Here is a 23,036-nt window from a genome sequence, read left to right on the forward strand (position 1 = left end):
TATTTTATTTCAGAGCTAATGGCTGAAAAAAGCCATTGGACCAATGATTTCAAATAACCATTACTGTCACTATCATCTGACCACCCCACTGCAAATCAACCACATTTCCTGGGGGAGAATAGAATGAATAGTCCCACTATATATATACTGTAAAATGGACCTTTGGAGGAAAGGTTTTGGGATCATCACTAATACCCATCTACCTCAAAAATTAACTGAATCACATTAGGCTTTTGCTCCATATAGATATATTTTAGAAATTATTGGTTGACCTGAATGTTAAGAATATGAGTGGGGCGCCTGGGTGGCTCAATCGGTTCAGCGTGTGACTTCGGCTCAGGTCATTATCTCACAGTTCGGGGGTTGGAGCCCCATATCAGGCTCTGTGCTAACAACTCGGAGCCTGGAGCCTGCTTTAGATTCTGTGTCTCCCTCTCTCTCTGCCCCTCCCCCACTTGTTCTCTCTCTCTCTCTCTCTCTCTCTCTCTCAAAAATAAATAAACACTAAAAAAAAGGAATATGAGGAAAACCTGCCATATTTGTACTTGGAATACATAATAATATTTTATAATTATCTTGTTATGCTAACCTACAGATTATATGCTTCTCTTGAGAATGTACAAACTTCATAGCAGATCTCAGAGGCCACACACCAGTCACCCCCACTCAGGGATTTATTTCTTCTTTTTGCATATTCTTCTAGCTCTTGTCACTTCCTTCACCTCCTTGTGGCTTTATTTGGCTATCATGAGGGAAAACACAGTATAACCTGGTGGTTAAGGGTGTGTGGGCTTTAGAGAGCTAGATTTGAATTCTGGCTCTGCTTTCTAGCTGTGTGATTTGCGACACATCTTCTAATCAATCTAGACATAAGTTTCTTCATTTATAAAATGAAGATGATAACCACCTTGCAGGTATATTGCAAAGATTCTATAGGAGCAGGTATAAATAGCTGTACACAGTGTCAGAATTACTATTATAATTAGCATTTTTATTACACCTTTGCCAAGAGCCAAATGGGCAATTTTCTGGCCCAAATCTTGCAGTGAAAAAGAAGAGTAAGTCATCATCAGAAAGCTGTCAGGACTGGAAGCTATGAACCATCCTTTATACCAGTGACTGAGCATCTACCTCTACTCCAAAGCACTGTGCAAGTCGCTGGGATATAGAAGAGCATATGGAATAGTCTCTGCCTTCAAGATGCTTATAGCCTTTTGGAGAAGAATTACCACATATAAAAAAAAACGAAGTAGAAAATAAATAGAGGGAAGGAGACAAACATCCCTTGCAGAAGAATTTCCAGTAATTTATATAGCTACTCTGCCCTCAAGGAGGTTGAACCTAACTCCTCACTCCTTTTTTTTTTAATGTTTATTTATTTTTGAGAGAGAGACAGAGTGTGAGTGGGGGAGGGGCAGAGAAAGACGGACTCACAGAATCTGAGCAGGCTCCAGGCTCAGAGCTGTCAGCACAGAGCCTGACGTGGGGCTCAAACTCACTAAATGTGAGATCATGACCTGAGCCAAAGTACAAAAGTGTAACTTCACAGCAGAGAAACCTGAAAAACACCACCTCAGCCCCAAGACCAAGGTCAACGTCAACAGTATTAAGTCATGTTGATAGGATATACGCAACCTTGATATGATGTGAGGAGAATGTTACTTCACCTCTGTGGCCATCCTCCAAAAACCCATAATCCCAACCTAATGGTAAGAAAAACATCAGACAAATCCCTACTGAGGGACCAGTACTCTTCAAAATTGTCAAGGTCATTGAAATAAGGAAAATCTGAGAAAGCTTCACCAAGAAGAGTCTAAGGAAATACATGCTGACTAAAAGTAATGCGGTATCCTGGATGGGATCCTGCAACAGAAAATGGATATTAGGTAAAAACTAAGGAAATCTGAATAAAGTTGGGCTTTAGTTAATCATAATGTATCAGTATTGGTTCACTGACAGTGGCATCTATACCATACTAATAAAAGATGTTAATAATAGGAAATCTGGGTGTAGGATTAACAGTAGCTCTCTGTGTTATTGATTTTTCGGTAAACCTTCTGCCAGCATGGCTTAGTTGGTTAAGCATCTGACTTTGGCTCAGGTCATGACCTCCTGGTTCATGAGTTTGAGCCCCACATTGGGTTCTGCACTCTCCCTCTCTCTATCTCTCTGCCCCTTCCCCACTTGCACTCTCTCTCTCAAAATAAATAAATAGAGCTTTAAAAAATAAAACTGTTCTAAAGTACTTTCTAAAAATTAGTACAAGGGGGCGCTCCTGGCTGGCTTGGTCTGTACAGCATATGACTTTTGCTCTCAGGGTCTTAAGTTCAACCACATTGGGCACAGAGCTCACTTTAAAGTAATAATAATAATAAAATTAAAATTAACAGATAAATAGTACAAGGGAACAAATGATAAGATAGAATAGGATTGATTCATTCGTTCAACAAATACTTACTGAATAACCATTATGTGCTAGACACTGCATTGGGAACTATGGGTACAGCAATGATCAAAGAGGGAAAGAGACTTGTTCTTGAGGAGCTTACACGGGATGTAGGCTGGGCCTTTTAGAATGAATTCATGTTCCCTGCCACAGCTTTCCTCACTCAGGAGGGAAGTTTTGGTGGCACTCCAGCGGCCAATGTGACCTCTATTACTTGATGTTAAATAGGGGCAAAGGTAATCCAGTCCATAGTTTAGCAGTGAGAGGTGAAAAGAAAGGCAACTTGCATAGGAAATGATGGCTTCTGGGACAGGTGAGAGCCAGCTGGCACAGCCAGTGTTTCCTAAGGCCTTCCAAACCCCAGAAAAATGGCATAGCCCTTGAAGCCACTATATGCCCAGGAAGCATTTGCCCAATCACAGAAGGTGGCCAGGGGGAGGTCTCTTCCAATCACTTGGTCTAATCCATTTCACCCTATAGGAAAGGAAACCGAGTTCCAGAAAAAGAGAGTGATTTCTAGTGGTCACAGGACTATCTCTGAATCAACTTTTTTTCCCCTTCCACGTTTTTATTTAAATTACAGTTAGTTAACATATAGTGTAATCTTAGTTTCAGGTGTAGAATTGAGTGTGAATCAACTTTTTGATTTTCACCCCTCAGAAGCTGTAGACATTTATTCTGTTGCTAGAAATCGTCAAAAACTGAAAGGCCAGATGGACATACTTGCTTAGCAGTAGATGTGAACAAAGAACAATCAGGCAAACTAGATCTAGAAAAAACATCAATGTGGTAAGATAACATAGGTGATGGGAGTTTTCAAACTGATTATGGTCCATAACCTATGGGATACTGCAGGATAAACATACACTTCCCTAAAGGGAACAAATTCACTTTAAGTTCACTGTGACTGAAATAAAACCAAGTTACTACGTATTGCATTAGCTAAGTAAGTTTACAGGGGACCTAAGGATAGGGGTGGGACAGGACTGATACTCTTTTTAAAGATAAAAATTAAAATTAAAAGGAGTACCTGGATGGCTCAGTGGGTTAAGCGTCCAACTTCAGCTCAAGTCATGATCTTCCGGTTTGTGAGTTTGAGCCCAGCATTGAGCTCTGTGCTGACAGCTCAGAGCCTGGAGCCTGCTTCGGATTCTGTGTCTCCCTCTCTCTCTGCCCCTCCCCTGCTCATGCTCGGTCTCTCTCTGTTTCTCAAAAATGAATAAACGTTAAAGAAAATTAAAAAATAAAAGATCAACAACAAGAACATTAAAACTTCCAGGTAACACCAGCTTCATACTTAGGTAAAGACAAAACAGAGAAGGGACCTGTAAACTAAGAGCTTATCTGTGCAGGTAATGAACCAAATCTAATCAGAGAACCACACTATTCTTGAGGAACTCTTTTGAGCTGCCAGCAGCATCCTGAAGCCTAAAAATCCCACCTAGGGTAATAGTTTTACAGGTAGCTCACTCCCTTAACAAGGCCAGCCCATTCTGTGACCTGACAGCACACTTGGGGATAATTACTTTTGCTTCACATCTTTTTTTTTTTTTTCCAACGTTTATTTATTTTTTGGGACAGAGAGAGACAGAGCATGAATGGGGGAGGGGCAGAGAGAGAGGGAGACACAGAATCGGAAACAGGCTCCAGGCTCTGAGCCATCAGCCCAGAGCCCAACGCGGGGCTCGAACTCACGGACCGCGAGATCGTGCCCTGGCTGAGGTCGGACGCTTAACCGACTGCGCCACCCAGGCGCCCCGGGGATAATTACTTTTGAAACTGAGTTTTCAACTCTTCTGTTAGGGATTATTTTTAAGGTTTCATTTATTTATATTTTTAGTAATCACTGCACCCAATGTGGGACTCAAACTCATGACCCCCTGATCAAGAGTTGCAAGCTCTTCTGACAGAGCCAGCCAGGCGCCCCTTAATGATTGTTTTTAAACAAACATCAGGCCAGAAGATGCTTCCATGTTTTATCTGGGAAACACAGTAGGCATATTTTTGATGGAATTTTAATGAAAAGATAATGAAAGAAGAGAGGAAAATTAGAATTATTAGCTTAACCTCTAATATTGAGCTAAGTATTACACATCCTGGGCAGCCCATTGGAATCACCTGGGAGCTTTAAAAAATTCTAACACACTGGCCCCATCCCAGACTAATTACATAAAATCTCCAGGGTGGGACTCAGGCTTTGGTACTTTTTAAAGCTCCCCAGGTGATTCCATTGTGCAGCCCAGTTAGGAATCCACTGCTCTACAAGGAGTTAGTCTAAATTTTGAATATCAAATAGTCTTAATTAAAGCAGGGTAAACTACCCAGGCATCTCAGGAGTACAATAACCCAAAATGTCACCCAACTGAATGCAAAACTATAATTTTAACAATTTGTCTTTTTAAGTCAAACATACCCAGATTCCTTTGGCTTTCCCTCTATTCTATAGATATTCCCACAGCAGAGACAACTACCTCTCAAGTTAGTTTTTCCTTAATATACTTATGGTGAACATGAGGTACAAACTGAGAATGAAAAATCTCATCCCCACTCCCCCACCCTTCTTGGTTGGCCTTTCAAACCAGAAAAACAAAGGAAGAAAAACTTCTCTTAAATGTTTCAAAACAAAATAATTAAAATTGTATCTTTGGGTAAACAACTGTGGAACTCAAATGAGGTATTTCCTTTATTTTTTAAGAGTCATAGACTCAGAGTCAATCATGGAAACAGCTGCATAGTTTTCATTCTGCCAAATGGTTCAGTGAAATTACATCACAGGAGGGCTGTGCCCCATGGGACTTCTGAAGAGCATGCACCCCTCTGGCCATTTGGGCACCTGTCTGCAGAGCTGTGGAGTGGGAGCTGTTTTCCAAGGATCTGAACTCTCCCTCATTATATAGCATCATGACAATCTGCCCAGCCTAATTGGAAGAGATTATCCAACACTGATTCAGGATACTCAATAAACAATCATGGAAAAGACAGTTTTAATAGTCCTGAAGGCTTGAAATTTCTACCAAGAAAAATATCAGGGGTGGTGGCTAGAATACTGGGTTTCGAAGAAAAGGGCAATTGTCTCTACCATGGAAGAGTTTACATCTTTAAAGCAGCCATGAAAATAAGAATAAAAAACTTCCCAGCCAACAAATGTATTTAATTAGTCTTTCTCTCCAGAAGACATTCAAATAGTAAATAGTAAAGGGAATGAAATGAGCACCACCCCCCTCCCCCCCACAGTTGCCTGATTCAAACACTGACTCACTCCAGATGGAGAGGATAGTTGTAAAAGCACTACAGTGTTTGGCTTCCACGTGGGGGTGCTATGTATCTTTCCTAATACCAAATGTACGGGAATACTACTGAGCAATAAAAAACAAGTACATACGGGCACCAGGGTAGCTCAGTCGGTTAAGCATCCAACTTTATTTCAGGTCATGATCTCAGCATTGGGAGTTCGAGCCTCGCCACCGGCTCCGTACTGACAGCTCGGAGCCTGGAACCTGCTTCAGATTCTGTGTCACCCTCTCTCTCTGCCGCTTCCTCACTTACACTCTGTCCCTCTCTCGCTCTCAAAAATTAATAAGCATTTAAAAATCTTTTAAAAAGCAAGTACACATACATGCCACAACATGGATAAACCTCAGAGACATTATGTTCAGTAACAGAAGTTGTATTATTCCATTTATATAAAATGTCAATAAAGGCAAATGTATAGAGACAGGAAGCAAATCAGTATGGCCTAGGGCTGAGGGTGGGGAACAATTGACTCAATGAGGAGAAGGGGTCCTTTTGGGAGTAAGGCAAAGGTTCTAAAATTGGATTGTGGTGATGGCTGTACAACTCTGTAAATTCACTAAAAATCATGGATTTTATACATAAAAGGGATGGGTTTTATGGCATATAAATTATTGCTTATTCTTTGGACTAAATAAAACTATTTGAAAAAACGATACCCTGCCACCTCTCCTGGGTCTGGAGATGGTTCCTAGGCTGCTGTGGAGGTCACTGCCACGGAGGTCACACTGCCTGTCAATTCTGCTTTCTCCCACTTCCACCTGTTAAAAATTACCAGGATGAGAGAGGACACATTACCAAATCTGAGGTTCTGTGCAATCACTACAGACACCAGGTCTGGGAACTGGGAGAGGCAATCAAGCATAATTCCTTCCTGACGCAGAAAGGAAGAAAAGGCAAATACAATGAGGGGCCCGGGCCACCTCCAAAGCGTGGCCTTGCGCATTACAGTGAATGGAGCCCGCTGGGGAAAATCCGATTCCAGCAGAAACCAAGTCGGAAGGCTGCTGGATCCCTATGGTCGAAAGAGTAACCAATCAGTTGACAGGGTTTCTAAAAATACGAGGGACGCGTTTGCCAAACCTAGGTTGCGTTTGCTTTAGAAGTAGGAATTCCGTTTCCACGCGAGCACGAAGTTGGAAAGTTTGGTTCCGAGGCCGCGTGGAGCTGGTAGCTCTCTGGGGGCGCAAGGCCTGGGCGGGCGGCGGCCCTGGGTCACCTCAGCCGCCTGGGCCAAAGCAGAGCCGGGGTTCACCGCGAGGGCCGCAGCTCCGCCGTCGGGAACCGCGAGTGGGGGACAGTCCCTCCTCAGCCCGGGTGAGGCCGGCCCCGCACGTCGGGCAGCCTCCCCGCCCGGAGCGCAGTCCAGCCGGGGCGGCCGACGCCGGGGACCCCGGGCTCACCGCGCGCGTCCCCAGGCGCGGGTCCCACCGCTGTCCTACACGCGTTCCCACACCCCTGACGCCGGGTCCCGCGGGGTCTCCGGGACTCTGCCGCGGGCCTTCGCGCCTCCCCTAGGGACGGACGCGGCGTCCGGGTGGCCGAGGTCCGCGCCGCGGGGGGAGGCGCCTGGGCGCGGGCCTCCCCCCAGGACCGGCAGGGGGTGAGGGCGGAGCTGGCCGGCCGCCGCCCGGCCCCGGGGGACCGGCTCCCAGCCCCCTCCCCACGCGCCCCCCGCACAGTGCTCATGCGCGCGGCCCGGCCTTTATAGCGGCGGCGGGAGCCGCGCTTTCCGCACTCAGGCGCAGCCGGGCGGATCCGACTCAGGTGCGGAGCCCTAGGCGTCTGGCGGCGGGCGTGCGGGTCCCTGCCACCTGCTTGTCTGAGTCTCTCCTTTGTCGCGCCCAGCTTCTTTCTGTCTTGATATCGCACCCCTTCCTCCGGGCCGAGTTTGCACTGGGTTTGGCTCGATTTGCAGCCAGAACATCGCCTCCAGATAGAGCGCTAGCTCGGGGGCAGCGGCCTCTTAGGTCTCCTCCCTCCCCTCCGCCGCCCCTGGGTTTCCGAGGGGTGCGGGATCTCTAACGGGAGGGCCGGCCCAGTGTGGTGGGGACGTAAGGGTCTCCCTTCCCGAGAGCCTCCCTTGCATTTTTCCTCTCTCCCAGGACCGAGCAGCCCCCTCGACCACCATGTCTGCAGCCTGGATCCCAGTTCTCTGGCTCGGTGGGTACGCGCTCCTCCCCGCCCCCCTTCCCCTCGCACCAAGCGGGGTGGAGGTTGGGGCGATCCCTCGCGCTGTGTTCTCTTCGCAGGTGTCTCTCTGCTGCTGCTGCCGGAACCTGCGGGCAGCGAGGGAGCCGGTGAGTTACGTGTTCACGGGTCAGGGAAGCAGGGCTCGGTCCAGGCGGTGGGAGGGGCTGGGGGCCGGCGGGTAGAAGCGCGCCCAGACCGAGTCCCTGGACTGTGGCCCTAGGGAAGGTTCAAGGCGCCAAGGTTGGAGCGGCTGTCTGGTGCACCCGCATCCATTCCCACAGCCTGTCTACGCGGGCTTACTCATTTCTCCCGCGCGAGGGGGCCCCTGGTATCCGATGGGGACGTTCTTCCCCAAGGCGCCGAGAACGAAGCCTCCCGGAATCCACTCGCCACCTCGCGGGAGGCACCTGGCGACGCGATCCTCGGCATCAAAGGTCAAGGCGGGGGAGTATTCGTTGAGTCCCACCAAGAGGCACACTAGTCCCGGGTTGTCCACGGCGTTTGAGGCCAGGGATAAGCCTCCCAGACCTGACTAAAGACTGCGAGAGCTGACAGGGACAGAGAAATGCTATGTCCCACCTTGCTTGAACCCTGGTTTCTAGGAATAATCTCTATTTATAGACCCATTTCATACTGGAGAGAGTCTAAAAAACAGTTTGTTCCACATGTATAAGTCCGAGCATGGGTGTGTGTGTTTTCTACAATATAAAAGGCAAATTCTTTTTACAAAATCTATCCTTTGTTTTCCTGAAAGGAGGAATCAGGGTAAGACACACACACACCCACACACTCACTCACTCACTCACTCACTCCGTTACTCAAGTCAGCATTGGCAGCTAAAGGCAGAGCCTCTGATGACACCAAAAGTGGTAGGAAGGATTCAGGCTGTTTGATAACAGGTATGGGGCGCATAGGTTTGAGGCTATTGTTTTTGGTAAGGATTTTAACTTGCACCGCGATCTTTAGTGTTGCACAGCTAAGGAGTCAGGATTGTACTTGGCATCCTGCCTTCCCTTCCATGGACATGTACAGTCCAGGGTGCAGCTCAGCACAGAGAGCTTTGGGAAGAGGGTCATTGTTAGAGGCAGGCTACTCAAAGGGGCAGTATGACCAGACAGTATTACTGTCTTGGGGAAAAGGTGCTTTTTTGGTTTTTTATTAACATCTGTTTCAAAAAGGTTTGGGTAATCACAATATTCTTGTGTTTGGAAAGGAGTATTTAATAACATTATTCTCAACTTAAAATTTATAGTAAATTGATGAGTTAACATGTGGTATTATATTATCTTGTTACATGTTGCCAATAATTTGTGTCTACCTAACATCTTTTGTAGTACAAACTTCAGTTCCTTATTAGTTGGGTTGGCTGTGTAAAACTTGAGAGTATTGACACTGTTTTCTAAAAATGCATTCACTGTCTGATAGATCTCTCTGGGCAGATTTTGACCAGAAATAAGCAGGTTCAGTTCAGATAAAAATGCTTCATTCCAAAGGGACTAACTTCCCTGATTCTGCAGAAGTTGAGCTGTGTGACCTAGAGCAAATTAACCCCATGGCTTTAATTTCTGCATCTGTAAAATGAACGATTGAGCTAAATGACATTTTGTAAAGTGAAACATCTTTTTACTGGCCTACTTAAGAGATAATTTTAAGACACTGCAGTTGGAGGAAAACTAGTGTAAATGGTCTTCCAAAGCAAAGGATGAGACTTGAAGAGTTTTGTGCATGTGTCTATGAAGATATTCCTCATAGGCTTGGCCCAGATATAATATCGTTAGCTCAGGCAACTGTGTCCACAGTTATCGCTGTGAGATTTTTACGTTTCTAGAATGAATAAATGGTGACTGACTAATGTCATTTCCCAGTTCTGATATATTCCCAGTTATATATTCCCAAGCTCATAAGAACTGAGAAAATTCTCCCATTAGGCTTTGGAGTGGTTGAGGACTAGATTATATTGGAAAGCTGGGTTTTGGCTAGCTAAAATCTGGAATGGTGTGGTACATATGTTAATATTCTTAAGAAGTGTAAAACTTAGGGAGGTAAACCTTCAACCTCAGACCCTAGTTTCCACCTCCCCATCCCCCTCAAAGTCCCAAGAATGGTCACTACATTCCCTCCTTTCTCTTCAGTTCCCATTGCTATCACATGCTTTACCCGAGGCCTGGACATCAGGAAAGAGAAAGCAGATGTCCTCTGCCCAGGGGGCTGCTCTCTTGAGGAATTCTCCGTATTTGGGAACATAGTGTATGCATCTGTATCAAGCATATGTGGTGCAGCTATCCACAGGTAAGCTGAAACATGCCAAGGGGAGAGAAATCCAAGTGTGATGATTTCCTTTCTGTCTTTAGCCACATGGACGGACCCACTATCTTCTTTCTTTTGGTGCGAATTTTGGCCATAGAAGATAGATACATTTTTTTTAACTATTTTTTTTAACGTTTATTTATTTTTGAGACAGAGAGAGACAGAGCATGAACGGGGGAGGGTCAGAGAGAGGGAGACACAGAATCTGAAACAGGCTCCAGGCTCTGAGCTGTCAGCACAGAGCCCGACGCGGGGCTCGAACTCACGGACCATGAGATCATGACCTGAGCCGAAGTCGGCCGCTTAACCGACTGAGCCACCCAGGCGCCCTGATAGATACATTTTTAAGGTTTTCCTGGATATCCATGAAGCACCAGCTACACAAAGTAAGCTTTCTGACTAAAGACAAATTGTATTATTTCTTGGCAGCTAGATTCCTGTGATTTTAGAACATTCCTAATCATGTAATGCATTAGTGAGTTTTTACTGTGTGCCAGACATAGTTTTAACTTCCATGAGAACTTGAGAATTGTATAGGGTGGGTACAATTTTATTCCATTTTATAGATGAAGAAACAACTCAGTTGCCAAGGGTCTTGCCCACGGTCATCATTGTTAGGCAAGTGCCAGAGCTGGAAATGAAAGGCCAGGTCTGCTTCCAGATCCCGTATTCATCACACATTCTGCTATACTACAAGACTTTGTGTGTGTGTGTGTGTGTGTGTGTGTGTGTTGTCCAAAGACATGTAGTTAAAGTACCTTAGAAAACTAAGAAAATTATTTGGTGCTCTTAACCCTGAATCTCTGAGCTGCAGGGAATGGGATCTTATAGGTATGTTCCTATCAACATTTAAGAAGTTTGACAGCATAAAACCATTTTTTCCCAGGCAGATGTTGTACCTATGTTAGCATGTTTTTAAAAAGGCCAACAGCATCCTTAGATGTCTTCCCTGATAAACTATTTTCTTGATTATCAGAACAATAGATGTAACATGGCACTATAAGTCAGTCAGATACCCCTGGAAAAGTGTGGGTAGAATATCGGCTGTTTTTCTGTGTTGCAGGGGAGTAATCAGCAACTCAGGGGGACCTGTACGAATATATAGCCTACCAGGTCGAGAAAACTATTCCTCAGTAGTTGCCAATGGCATTCAGTCTCAAACCCTTTCCAGATGGTCTGCTTCTTTCACAGTGACAAGTAGGTACAATTACATTGATTTTACCTTTGTGTAAATATTGCCTGACTCTCAAAGTTTTCTGCTGTTCTTAGCCCAACGTCTTTGACTTTGATAGAAAAGCCTGTGATTAAGACTTGAAAGAGTCAACTATGGGTTAGAATCAGCGACCTGGACAAGCAAAGCCCACTCAGGCCAAACTTGGCTGAATGGAGGAAGGATAATCTTGCTGTTAGAAGGTTGCAATAGAAACTTGTGATCAGAATGCCCTGACACTTACAAGTAACACTAAATCAAAAAACTAGTGAATGAAAATGAATGTGAATTCATTTTTGGTGATCCTTTTAAAATACAATTTAAAATATAAGAATTCATTTTGGTCTTTGAAACTCGCATGAAGCAATTACTCATGCAGTTGCCATTAGTTGATTACATTTATCATCCCATAGACACCTAAGTTAGATTCATTATATTTTGATGGTAAAGAAGGAAGAGGAAAAAATAGTCTTCTCTTTATTTTAACAGAAGGTAAAAGTGGTACCCAGGAGGCCACAGGACAAGCAGTGTCCACAGCACGTCCATCAACAGGTATGGAAGCTATCTCCTAGTAGCCTGGCACAACATTTAGAAGTTAAAAATAAATGTGTTGTTGATAGCTTTCCTTTAAAAAGTAATTGACGTTGGGGCACCTGCGTGGCTTAGTTAAGTATCCAGCTCTTGGTTTCAGCTCAAGTCATGATCTTACAGTTTGTGGGTTCGAGCCCTGCATTGGGCTCTGCACTGACTGTGTGGAGCCTTCTTGGAAGTCCTCTCTGTCCCTTTCTCTCTGCTCCTCCCCTGCTTGCTCTCTCTCTCTCAAAAATAAGTAAGTTAAAAATAAACAAATAAAAAATAAAAAGTGATGTTAAACACAAAACCAGGGCATCTAGGTAGCTCTGTTAGTTGAGCATCCGACTCTTGATTTCAGGTCAGGTCATGATCCTGGGGTTATAGGATCGAGCCTTGCGTCAAGCTCTGCACCAAGCATTGACCTTGCTTAAGATTCTGTCTCTCCCTCTGCCCCTCTCTCCTGCTTGTGCCCTATCTCAAAAATTAAAAAAAATTAAGAAACACAAAACAAGTATCTTAAGTTTACTAGTGCATTATATAAGGAAACATTTTATATTTCAAATTCCTATCCTTCTATTTTCAATTATAAACTCTGCTACCAAACATTCTCTTGAAGTCCTACTATTTCTTTCTGATCTAATAAACCATGCCTAGAAACTGGACAAAGTGACTTCCTAGCTCCATTCGTCATATGAATAAAAGGAATTCAATGTATGTCCATTTTAACAAAGGCCAGGAATCTCCTTTCCTAAGATTGTGGCAGTTTTAAAGTCAAAGAAATTAAGAACATTAGAATCTAACTCTTGGCATTTCTGGTCCTGCCTCAATTGTGGGTTTGAGATATCAAGTCCTGAATTGGTGGCAAGGCTTACAACAGTCCTGACTTCTTTGTTGGGGCATTTCTTCCCCAGTCCAAAAAGCTGTGAACAAATTAATTTTTTTACAAAACAAGTGTTTTTAAGAATGGCACTCCTTGTCACAAGCTTTTCCCCATGTGGGCTTCTTGCTATGAAACTGTCTTCCTATTGATGCCACTGCTTCCTTTGTTTCAGGTAAACGACTAAAGAAAACACCTGAAAAGAAAACTGGCAATAAAGGTAAGAGTCCACATATCCATTTGGGAAAATAACATTCTCCCTCCCTTTGAAACTGCTAACGGAGAGACATGTTTGGGTTTTCACAGACTGTAAAGCAGACATTGCATTTCTGATTGATGGAAGTTTTAATATTGGGCAGCGCCGATTTAATCTACAGAAGAATTTTGTTGGCAAAGTGGCTCTAATGTTGGGAATTGGAACAGAAGGACCACACGTGGGCCTTGTTCAAGCCAGGTACCAACTTGTTAAAATGGAAAGAGACTTGATGATAAAAGATCAGCCGTTTTAGTGGATACATGTATTTCAGTACAGTATAAACACATAGAGTTGTGGATAGTCTGAATCCCTGAACTGTAAATACAGGATGTAAGACTGCCTAAGCAGACAGGGTAGGTCTAAGTGCTTCCTTTTTGGAATAAAAAGATTTAGAGAATTTGATGACCAGAAGGTAGACTAAAAAGGTTTTGTTGTTCATACAACAAAACTACCTCTGTACAAATTACCTCTGTACATATACTCTGCTCAATTCCTGATTCTTCTTTGCTGAAGGAAGAAATTATAGGTCTGTTTCTCTTCCCTATTCTGTCATTATTCTTTTAAACATTTCCCATAGTTCCATGAGTGCAGATCTGAAGCTCGATCTTTTTAATTTTATTCATTTAAAAATAATATTGATGGCTTTTAGGAAAATAATATGCTTACTATAGATACCTTGAAAAACATATAAAGCACAAGAAAAACAAATTTCCCAAATATGCTCTCCCGAGATAATCACTATAAAATGTTTGATACCCTTTCAGTATTTTAAGAAAATACTTGCTTGTACATGTGCATGTCTGTGTGTGTGTGTGTGTGTGTGTAACTGAAGTATGGTTGACACACAATGTTACATTAGTTTCAGGTGTACGACATAGTGATTCAACATTGTGGATTATGCCATGTTCCCTGCAAGTGTAGCTCCCATCTGTCACCATAAGATGCTGTTACAGTGCCACTGACGATATTCCTTATGCTGTACCTTTTATTCTCTTGGCTTACTCATTTCATAACTGGAAGCCTGTATCTCGCATTCCCCTTCCACCACTTTTTCCATCCTTCACCCCTTTCTGCATAATGTGTTTCTTTTTCAAAAGCTCAAACTATAAAAATGTTTTATGTCCTGTTTTTTCATCCCTTTGTATTTTGAGCATTTTGCACCACAAATGCTCTAAATCGATGATGTTTTAGAATGTTCCTTTGCATGACTGTTTAACTGTTCTTCCATTTTTTTCACTATCGGACATTACATTGTGATTAACATCCTAATGTCACCCTTGTGCCATCTTTGATTAGTTCATTAGACTAGATTTCTAAAAGTGAGATTGGGTCAAAAGGTTCTGACATTTTTAAGGTTTCGGATACAAAGTTCAATTGCTTTCTAGAAAGTTGACCCAGTTTAAATTGCTGTCACCAGTACTACACCTACTGATTTCTATTTCATTTATTCTCATGTTATGTTTTACAACTGGTTCTTTATTTAAATAGAATTTTTTTGGTATGAGAATTTGGTATGAGAATTTTTTGGTTTTCTACATAATTTAACTATTTGTCCCATATCTTTAAAACAGATGACTTTATTTCATTGATTTGTAATGCCAGTTTTATATGCAAGTTAAGCAAGTCAGTTTCCTTGATCTATAAGCCAATTCTTACATCTTTTCTACAATGCTCTCATAATTGTAGCTTTATTGTACATTTTAACATCTTGGGGGGGTGGGGACAAATTCCACTCAGTACTTTTCTTCTTACATTTTTTTCTTTGCTATTTGTATCCAATTCTTTTTCAAGATGACAGCTACACTATCTCGTAGAATCAAACAAGACTAGCTTCTCTATAAACTTTGAGGCTTCTAGTTTACCGATTAAAAAAATTTTTTTTAACGTTTATTCATTTTTTGATAGAGACAGAGTGTGAGTGGGGGAGGGGCAGAGAGAGAGGGAGACACAGAATCCAAATCAAGCTCCAGGCTCTGAACTGACAGCACAGAGACCGACACGGGGTTCAAACTCATGGATTGTGAGATCATGACCTGAGCTGAAGTTGGACGCTTAACTGACTGAGCCACCCAGGCACCCCTATAGTTTTCCTATTTTAGGAAGAGCCTCAGAATAAACTATATAAAGAGTTTATATTTAAGCAGAATAACAATGTAACATTAAGGATGCAAAATTAAGAATAAATCTCCTAAATCACAATTGGGATAGTTCAAAGTGACCATTAATGTGAAAAGGTTATCTACCCATAATATCTGATTTTGTGGCCCAACATTTCACCAGATATACAGAAAGATATGCAGAAGTACAGTCAGTGCTATACTTTTACCCCAAAAATCTTGACTTAATGGCAATTGATAATACTAAGATCTTAAAATTTTGCACTTATGAAATACTGACTTATCTAAAAACCAACACAACAAATGGTTGTGTAACTGTTTTACTCAACATGGTCTCTAATAAATGTAGAGTAGTGATAAAAGTGAGTTGAAATCCTTTTACTATTAAATATGGAAAGTCCCAAATATTACAATATACATAATTTTAAGATCAGCGTATGTCAATATCATTTTTTATAACACAAATCCAAAATTGTAATACTTGATACATTTTCTTGTTATCTTCTCATTTTTAAAACGTTGGCCTCGGTGTCCTTAAAATTGCCTCTTCTAACCAGAAGCCTGAGTTAATAGACCCACACTGTTGAGTGCTTCCATGGTCTCCCACTGAAACAGACCTAGCCTCACACCCAGTCACCTTCCAATACTCTGGTGCCCTACTCTGCAGATTTCCATTAAGCCCAGTGCCTTCAGCTAACCCTGGTTTCAGGTGTTCTGGAGCCAGACAAACCTGAATTTAAAGTGCAGCAGTGTTTTGTTGGGCAACCTACCAAAATGCTGTGAGCCTCAGTTTCTTCGCTTACATAGTAGGGATAGTAGTTTACACTGTGTAGAGTTAGGATGAAATGAGATGATACATGTAATATGTATTTAGCATATTACCCAGATAAACCCTCAAGGTAGCAATTGTTTTTGTTACATTTCTGCAAGATGCCTTGAAATTTAAGTAAGGATGCAATACTTTAGTTGACTGTACACTATGGGATTAAGAAACTTAGGCGTTGGCCAATTTACTTTTTTTTAAGTTATATAATGTTGCTTGTTTTGCCTTTCCAGTTCTCTCTAGATAACATTTTTTTTCCTATTTTTCCACTTAGTGAACATCCCAAAATAGAATTTTATTTGAAAAACTTTACATCAGCCAAAGATGTTTTGTTTGCCATAAAGGAAGTAGGTTTCAGAGGGGGTAATTCCAATACAGGTAAGTAGACTTTGGCACCTGGAATGTAACACAGGAGAGGGTTATGAAGCAGTCAGACATGTAAAGCAGTATTAGGCTATTTTATTTAAGCAGATGTGAAACTCTTCCTCTTGACACAGAAATCTTGGCTAGGTTTGTACTTGATCATCTAAGATACTCAATTTATAATGAAAAATATGCCAAAGGGTTAATTAATATTGCTTGTTTAAAACAAGCCAAAAAAGTATCGTGATTTATAATCCTTATATTGGATAGAACAGATTCCACTTTAGAGAAGTATGTGTTCAGCAAGTTAAAAAGAAGCAAAGATCAACAGACTTAACAAATGCAGATGTGGCAGAAAGAACTAGCTTAGCACTATAGACCCTTTGAAGGGACATTTCTTGTTCTGAGTCTTTAGAGGTAATCAGTCACTAAGGGGCTAGATAGCAAAAGTACAGTGGTGGGAGTCAGTTGTGTTTCTGATGATTGATGTATAAAGTAAGGAAAAATGAGGCTTCTGGGAGGTGATGGGGGAAGTAATGTGGGTTGTGAAGACAAAAAAAAATAGATCTGATGGATAATTAAACTTTTCCATCTGATGCATCTATTATAGAACCAAGTTCTATGTAAGTTAAATTCTTAAACTTTTGGTGTCATCAAGTTGGTACAGGGAAATAGAAATGTCATTTGAGCAGCGGTGCTGCTCCAGCTTGCTTCTTCTTCAAATCTAGGAAAAGCCTTGAAGCATACGGCCCAGAAATTCTTCACAGCAGACGCTGGAGTAAGAAGAGGGATCCCCAAAGTGGTGGTGGTATTTATTGATGGCTGGCCTTCTGATGACATTGAGGAAGCAGGCATTGTGGCCAGAGAGTTTGGTGTGAATGTATTTATAGTTTCTGTGGCCAAGCCTATCCCTGAAGAACTGGGGATGGTTCAGGATGTTGCATTTGTTGACAAGGTAAGGAGGTGAGGGGTCTTTTCTGTTAGGGTAGTTACTCAGTTTTTGGACCTTCAGGCATAGTGCTGACTGGCCCTTATCTGGATTAACTCTGAACATTCAAGATTTAATGTTTTTATCATTTTTAAGAAGACACACTTTTTGATCCCGTTTATGTCTCCCCCATTAGGCTGTCTGTCGGAACAATGGCTTCTTCTCTTACCACATGCCCAACTGGTTTGGCACCACGAAATATGTAAAGCCTCTGGTACAGAAGCTCTGCACTCATGAGCAAATGATGTGCAGCAAGACCTGCTATAACTCAGTGAACATTGCCTTTCTAATTGATGGTTCCAGCAGTGTTGGAGACAGTAATTTTCGCCTCATGCTTGAGTTTGTTTCCAACATAGCCAAGACTTTTGAAATCTCAGACATTGGTGCCAAGATTGCTGCTGTGCAGTTCACCTATGATCAGCGCACAGAATTCACTTTCACTGATTACAGCACCAAAGAGAATGTCCTAGCTGTTATCAGAAACATTCGCTACATGAGCGGTGGAACAGCTACAGGTGATGCCATTTCCTTCACTGTTAGAAACGTGTTTGGTCCTGTGAGGGATAGCCCCAACAAGAACTTCCTGGTAATTGTCACAGACGGGCAGTCCTATGACGATGTTCGAGGCCCTGCTGCTGCTGCACACGATGCAGGTAAGTTCTTGTCCTTTGTCTGGGTAGGGAACTGAGGAGGGGTTCAGTGAGTTTTGTAAATATAAATGTAAGCATTTATTTTATTGAACAAACACGTATGTAATGGCAATCATTGTTCTAAGAGCTTTACTCAGTGTTAACTGACTTAAGTGTCAAACCAGTCCTATGAATGTCATTCTACAGATAAGGCAACAAATTTCCTCAAGACCACAGCTAGCAAGTGGTGAGGCCAATATTCAAACCCAGGCATTCTGGCTGAGTCCACACTCCTCACCACTGTATTGTTGGGAGAAGTGCCATGAGAACCATGTCATGTGTCAAGGAAGCAGGTTACAGGTGCTTATGTTGGGCCCAAACTTGGAATATATCCCCCCACCCAATCACAATTTATCATAATTTACCACGAACCTATTTGATAATTTATCCTTTTTTAAAAAGTAGTTTTGAGTCTGGCATGAGTTTTCTAAGATGTTAGAGTCTCCAGTAGACTTTAATTCTATTCCATCTAAACTTCCTTTTTAGATTCTTAGTCTTTTTTTTTTTAAGATAATAAAAACACACTCTGATGTTATAAAACAGTATAAAAAGGTCTTCTTTCTCCCTTACCCCAACCTTAATATTACTTTTGGCAAAGGCGACTCATTCCTGAAAACATTAGCATAATGTGTTGCTGAGATCAAATAGGGCAACAAAAAGCTGACGTTCCCTTTCCTGGGATAAAACTGAGTGATTGTGGTCCAATAATACTTAATAAAAAAAACAAAAAACAAAAAAAAACGCTAACTTGGGAGAGGGGAATTAGTGGCCTTGCATTTTTGTATACTTTTCCACACTTTTCCCTATTTAATTCCTCATGACTTAACTTTTTCCCTCTTACACATTAGCCACTGTTATATACTTTTATATTGATGAAATGCTGTTTAGTAGGGTAGAGAACCCATCTGCGCAACTTAAGCTATATGTTGGCTTATTTATATACATCTAGCTTGTTTTATCCATCAGTAGCTAACCTAAATCGAAGACCTGTTTGCTATCATCCTTCTTAAAAACGTATCTTACTGAACTAATTTGTGGTTAACGGGGTTCAGGCTAAATTAACTGAACTAGATTAAATCAAATATATTTCCCCAATGTAATTAGCTGAGCTTCAGGAGGTTATGCCACACCATTTTCATGAAAATTATCCTTTAGAGATTGTGAAGTGCAAGTTAACAAAAGCGGGAATACAGGTAGGTTTTCAAGGCTAGGTCGTAACTTTAATTGTTTAGCTCTGACCCAATATATAATTACAATCTGAGCTTCAGTCAGTCTACAAGTGAGGAAAACTGAGGGGGGAAACTTTTTGTTTTCTTTTGCCAGGGGAGGAGATGGGAGTATTGAGTGGGGTAATAAATCAGACATTGTTTCAAGGAGCTTTTACATAATCTAAACCTGCTTTATTTACATCTCAAGTATTTACAATTTTGAGCACTGAATACCATTAGAATGGGGATGAAGTCCTAGAAGTGACTTCAGAAGCTCTCCAAACATAGGAAATTTCACTCAAAAGAAAGATGGTAGGATACACTAAGAATGTGCTAAACAACTACTGCAGTTGGATTGAGGTAAATCAAACTGGTGTAGTTGTCACCTTAACCAAAATGTAGTTGGAATACAAGCCGCCTACTGGTGCAAGGGAATGTAGAGGTTATGCCTCAATGTGTAACTAGAAGAAATTATTCCAGCTGCACAGACCCTTTTCTCTTTGGCTGTTTTTTTCACCAGATTTTTGCTTTGGGGTTAGACACTGATCATTTCATTTTTTACGTTTTAAGTATAGTTTTAGAGAGCATGTGGGCACAGGAGTGCACACCTGAAGAGGACGTGGGGGGGGGGGGGAAGGGGGGAGAGGGAGGGAGGGAGGATATCCCAAAGCATCCAACACTAACAGCGGAGTGGGTAAGGGGCAGAGGCATGGGGGGGGGGGGGGGGTCAATCCCACAACTGTGAGATCATGACCTGAGCTGAAACCAAGAGCTGGAAACTTAACCAACTGAGCCACCCAAGCGCCTAACACTGACAATTTCTGACTACTGGTCATTTTGCCAATGTAACATACACATCAAAATTGCAAAGTTCTCATTATTCAGAAGACTAGTCACCATTTCCAATGCAAGAGCCTTAGAAAACTTCCATTTATGTATCCCAGACTCTGTTATACTGGCTAGGTCTCCAGTCTAATGATTAACTGGAGTGATGATAGCAGGCAGACCATTCTCCTGCCAATCTCAGGCAGTTTTCACCATTTCACTAAGTATGTTATAGTTATTTATTTTTTTAAGAAGTTATCTATCAGGTCATCACATAACTTTTTGTCAGTGATCATGTGATTTATTTGCCAATGTGGTAAGTTATACTGATGGCAAACTTTTGGTTTGGGCCCAACTGTTTAGCCATTCTCATAACTGTTTAAACCTAGCTAACCATTTGGTGAAGGAGATTTAATCCTTCAGACATTATAGAGCTTCCTCTCCAACTGTAAACTGAGTCATGAAAAATAATTACGCCTGGTTTTCTATATAAGCTGCAGCTTGGTTCTAATGCATGCAAAAATATTTTCATTGTAGGTATTACCATCTTTTCTGTTGGAGTGGCTTGGGCACCTTTGGATGACCTGAAAGATATGGCCTCTAAACCAAAGGAGTCACATGCTTTCTTCACAAGAGAGTTCACAGGATTAGAACCAATTGTTTCCGACGTCATCAGAGGCATTTGTAGAGATTTCTTGGAATCCCAGCAATAATGGTAACATTTTGACAACTGAAAGAAAAAGTGTAAGAGGATGTAATGTATAAGTCATTTTCTCCTAATACTGAAATACTATATAGCATACTAGGACCAGATACAAAACTATTATATTAAAAATGCCAACAGCTGTTTCAAACAAGTAAGCATTCATTTAAAGCTACTACCTTCTAATTACAATTTAGAATTATTAAACACTCTGCTGAGGCTTCATAATCATGACCCTTATAAACTCTGGAAACAGGAGATATTGTGGATCCGAATCTTAAGAATTCTAAAATGCATATTAAATGTACAGACATAAATTCCATAGCTCAATAAAAGAATCTGATACTGAGAACAAAAGCAACATTCCTTCTCTCATCATTCAGTATTAAATATATAAAGAGAATGAAACTTAAATAGTTCTTTAACTCAGTTCATATGTAAGTAATTTTTCCCATAATGGATGTTGTCTTAAAACCAGTAAGAGTTATTACTTAATAAAAAGTTTTAATTATGAATCAAATGGAAGGGAATGAAGTATCAAGCTTCTTTTGTAGTGTATTTTCACAATAACATAACTGAACTATCTCACTGAATAAGATAGAATTGTCTGATTTTTTCTATTTATATCCTTAATTTTATATGTGTATAGATATATTTGGCTTATACTCTAAAAGTCATCCATGTACTGAAAAAAATGTTGGTAAATTTTTACTTACCACTTTAAACATTTGGCTTTAAGGAAAATCACTTACTGAAAATGGAACTGCAGGAAAAATTATTGTAGTTTGACCAAGCAAGAAAACTGTTAGTGACTATTATTCTAAGCTGCTTTACTTTTATTATTCCAAGTCCTCCCTCCCTGGGACATGGTAAAAAATCCTACATTCAGTACTTTATGTAGAAAGACCAACCTGAATTTTTTCTTAAAATTTTTATATTTATTCATTCAATTGTTTATTGAATGGCTACTGTTTAGGCATTATACACAGCCACTACCAAGTTAAACAGCAGGAGATGCTCTTACTTAGTTCAACAAAAATGTTTTGTAATTAACATGTTTACTTAAACATGCTTGTAAAGTTCCTAAGAAAAATGATCACAATGCCGTTAATATAGAGCTCTCCCTTCAGATACAAGTGTTGTCATCCCATCTCGCTTGTCTACAGGCAGAACCTGTCCTCCCCCTCAGCCACCTGTACATCCTAGCTCCCTCCCCACACACACTGATCCTATCTGAAACAACTTACAAGTTGACCTGAAATAGGTGTTAAATGGTCTACAATTACTACTTATACTCCAGTACATCTCTGGAGTCCAGGGATTTTATAGGTGTGTAAAAGCAATGAAAGCAGCATGTATGAGAAAGGCAGAACTGAAATTGCCTTGGACAATTTTACATAAAAACTTGACAAAGTATGGGAAGATAGTAAACTGACCCTTTCCTATAAAATGCCACATATATCCACGTAACAAGAATTTTCATTTAATTAAACAGGGGCACCTGGGTGGCTCAGTCAGTTAAGCGGCCAACTTTGGCTCAGGTCATGACCCGCGGTCTGTGAGTTCAAGCTCCACATCAGGCTGTGCTGACAGCTCAAAGCCTGGAGCCTGCTTCAGATTCTGTGTCTCCCTGTCTCTTTGCTCCTCCCCCACTCATGCTGCCTCTCTCGCTCTCAAAAATAAAAAAATAAAATAGGTTTAAACTTTTACACCACAAATTCTTGGCTGAGAGTATCACTCCTTGAAAAATTAAACTCAAATGAAAACCCAGCCTCCAATCGTCTTTTTTTTTAAAGTTATGGCTTCCTGCCCAGTGCAGAGCCCAATGCAGGACTTGAAATCACGACCCTGAGATCAAGACTTGAGCTGAGATCAAAAGTCGGATGTTTAACGGAGCCACCCAGGCACCCCCTCAGTACCCCTTTAAAACGCTTTTATTTTTATAAAGGACAAAGTTCTGAGTCATCTGAGGTAACCAGGGAAACTAACATTCTGACTTAAAGAGCATTAAGAGCAGAAATGACCCCTTTATTAAGTTACTATCAATTATTTTGTAAAAGCAGTAAAGTGTAAAGCACACTTTAGCAGGCATGCCTATTTTTCAAATATGCTATTTATAACATTTAATAAAGGTGTTAAAGTGAGATGCTGGTCTTTAGTGGATAAC

The 23,036-nt window shown here is 41.4% G+C and overlaps 1 protein-coding gene across 2 annotated transcripts; it reads left to right on the plus strand.

Moving 5' to 3' along the window:
• The first annotated feature begins 6,857 nt into the window (after positions 1-6,857).
• Positions 6,858-21,693, plus strand: COCH (cochlin). Of its 2 annotated transcripts, none has more exons than XM_027065525.2 (12): positions 6,858-7,054; positions 7,843-7,900; positions 7,990-8,037; positions 10,063-10,219; positions 11,301-11,434; positions 11,937-11,999; positions 13,073-13,117; positions 13,204-13,351; positions 16,368-16,471; positions 17,185-17,411; positions 17,581-18,097; positions 20,704-21,693. In XM_027065525.2, the coding sequence occupies exons 2-12, from the start codon at positions 7,867-7,869 to the stop codon at positions 20,877-20,879; spliced, it is 1,653 nt and encodes a 550-aa protein (XP_026921326.1). In that variant the 5' UTR covers positions 6,858-7,054; positions 7,843-7,866; the 3' UTR covers positions 20,880-21,693. The 2 variants fall into 2 exon arrangements, with proteins under 2 accessions (XP_026921326.1, XP_026921327.1); XM_027065526.2 differs by lacking the exon at positions 6,858-7,054 and adding an exon at positions 7,425-7,504.
• The last annotated feature ends 1,343 nt before the right edge of the window (positions 21,694-23,036 follow it).

The sequence above is a fragment of the Acinonyx jubatus genome, chromosome B3, assembly GCF_027475565.1.
Source record: "Acinonyx jubatus isolate Ajub_Pintada_27869175 chromosome B3, VMU_Ajub_asm_v1.0, whole genome shotgun sequence".
Lineage (NCBI taxonomy): Eukaryota > Metazoa > Chordata > Mammalia > Carnivora > Felidae > Acinonyx > Acinonyx jubatus.

Excerpts from the sequence above, each read along its gene's own strand:
- COCH (XM_027065525.2), top strand. The coding sequence starts at position 7,867 with ATGTCTGCAGCCTGGATCCCAGTTCTCTGGCTCG. Across the intron at positions 11,435-11,936 it reads TGCTTCTTTCACAGTGACAA|AAGGTAAAAGTGGTACCCAG; the intron begins GTAGGTACAATT and ends TTATTTTAACAG. Across the intron at positions 13,118-13,203 it reads AAAGAAAACTGGCAATAAAG|ACTGTAAAGCAGACATTGCA; the intron begins GTAAGAGTCCAC and ends GGGTTTTCACAG.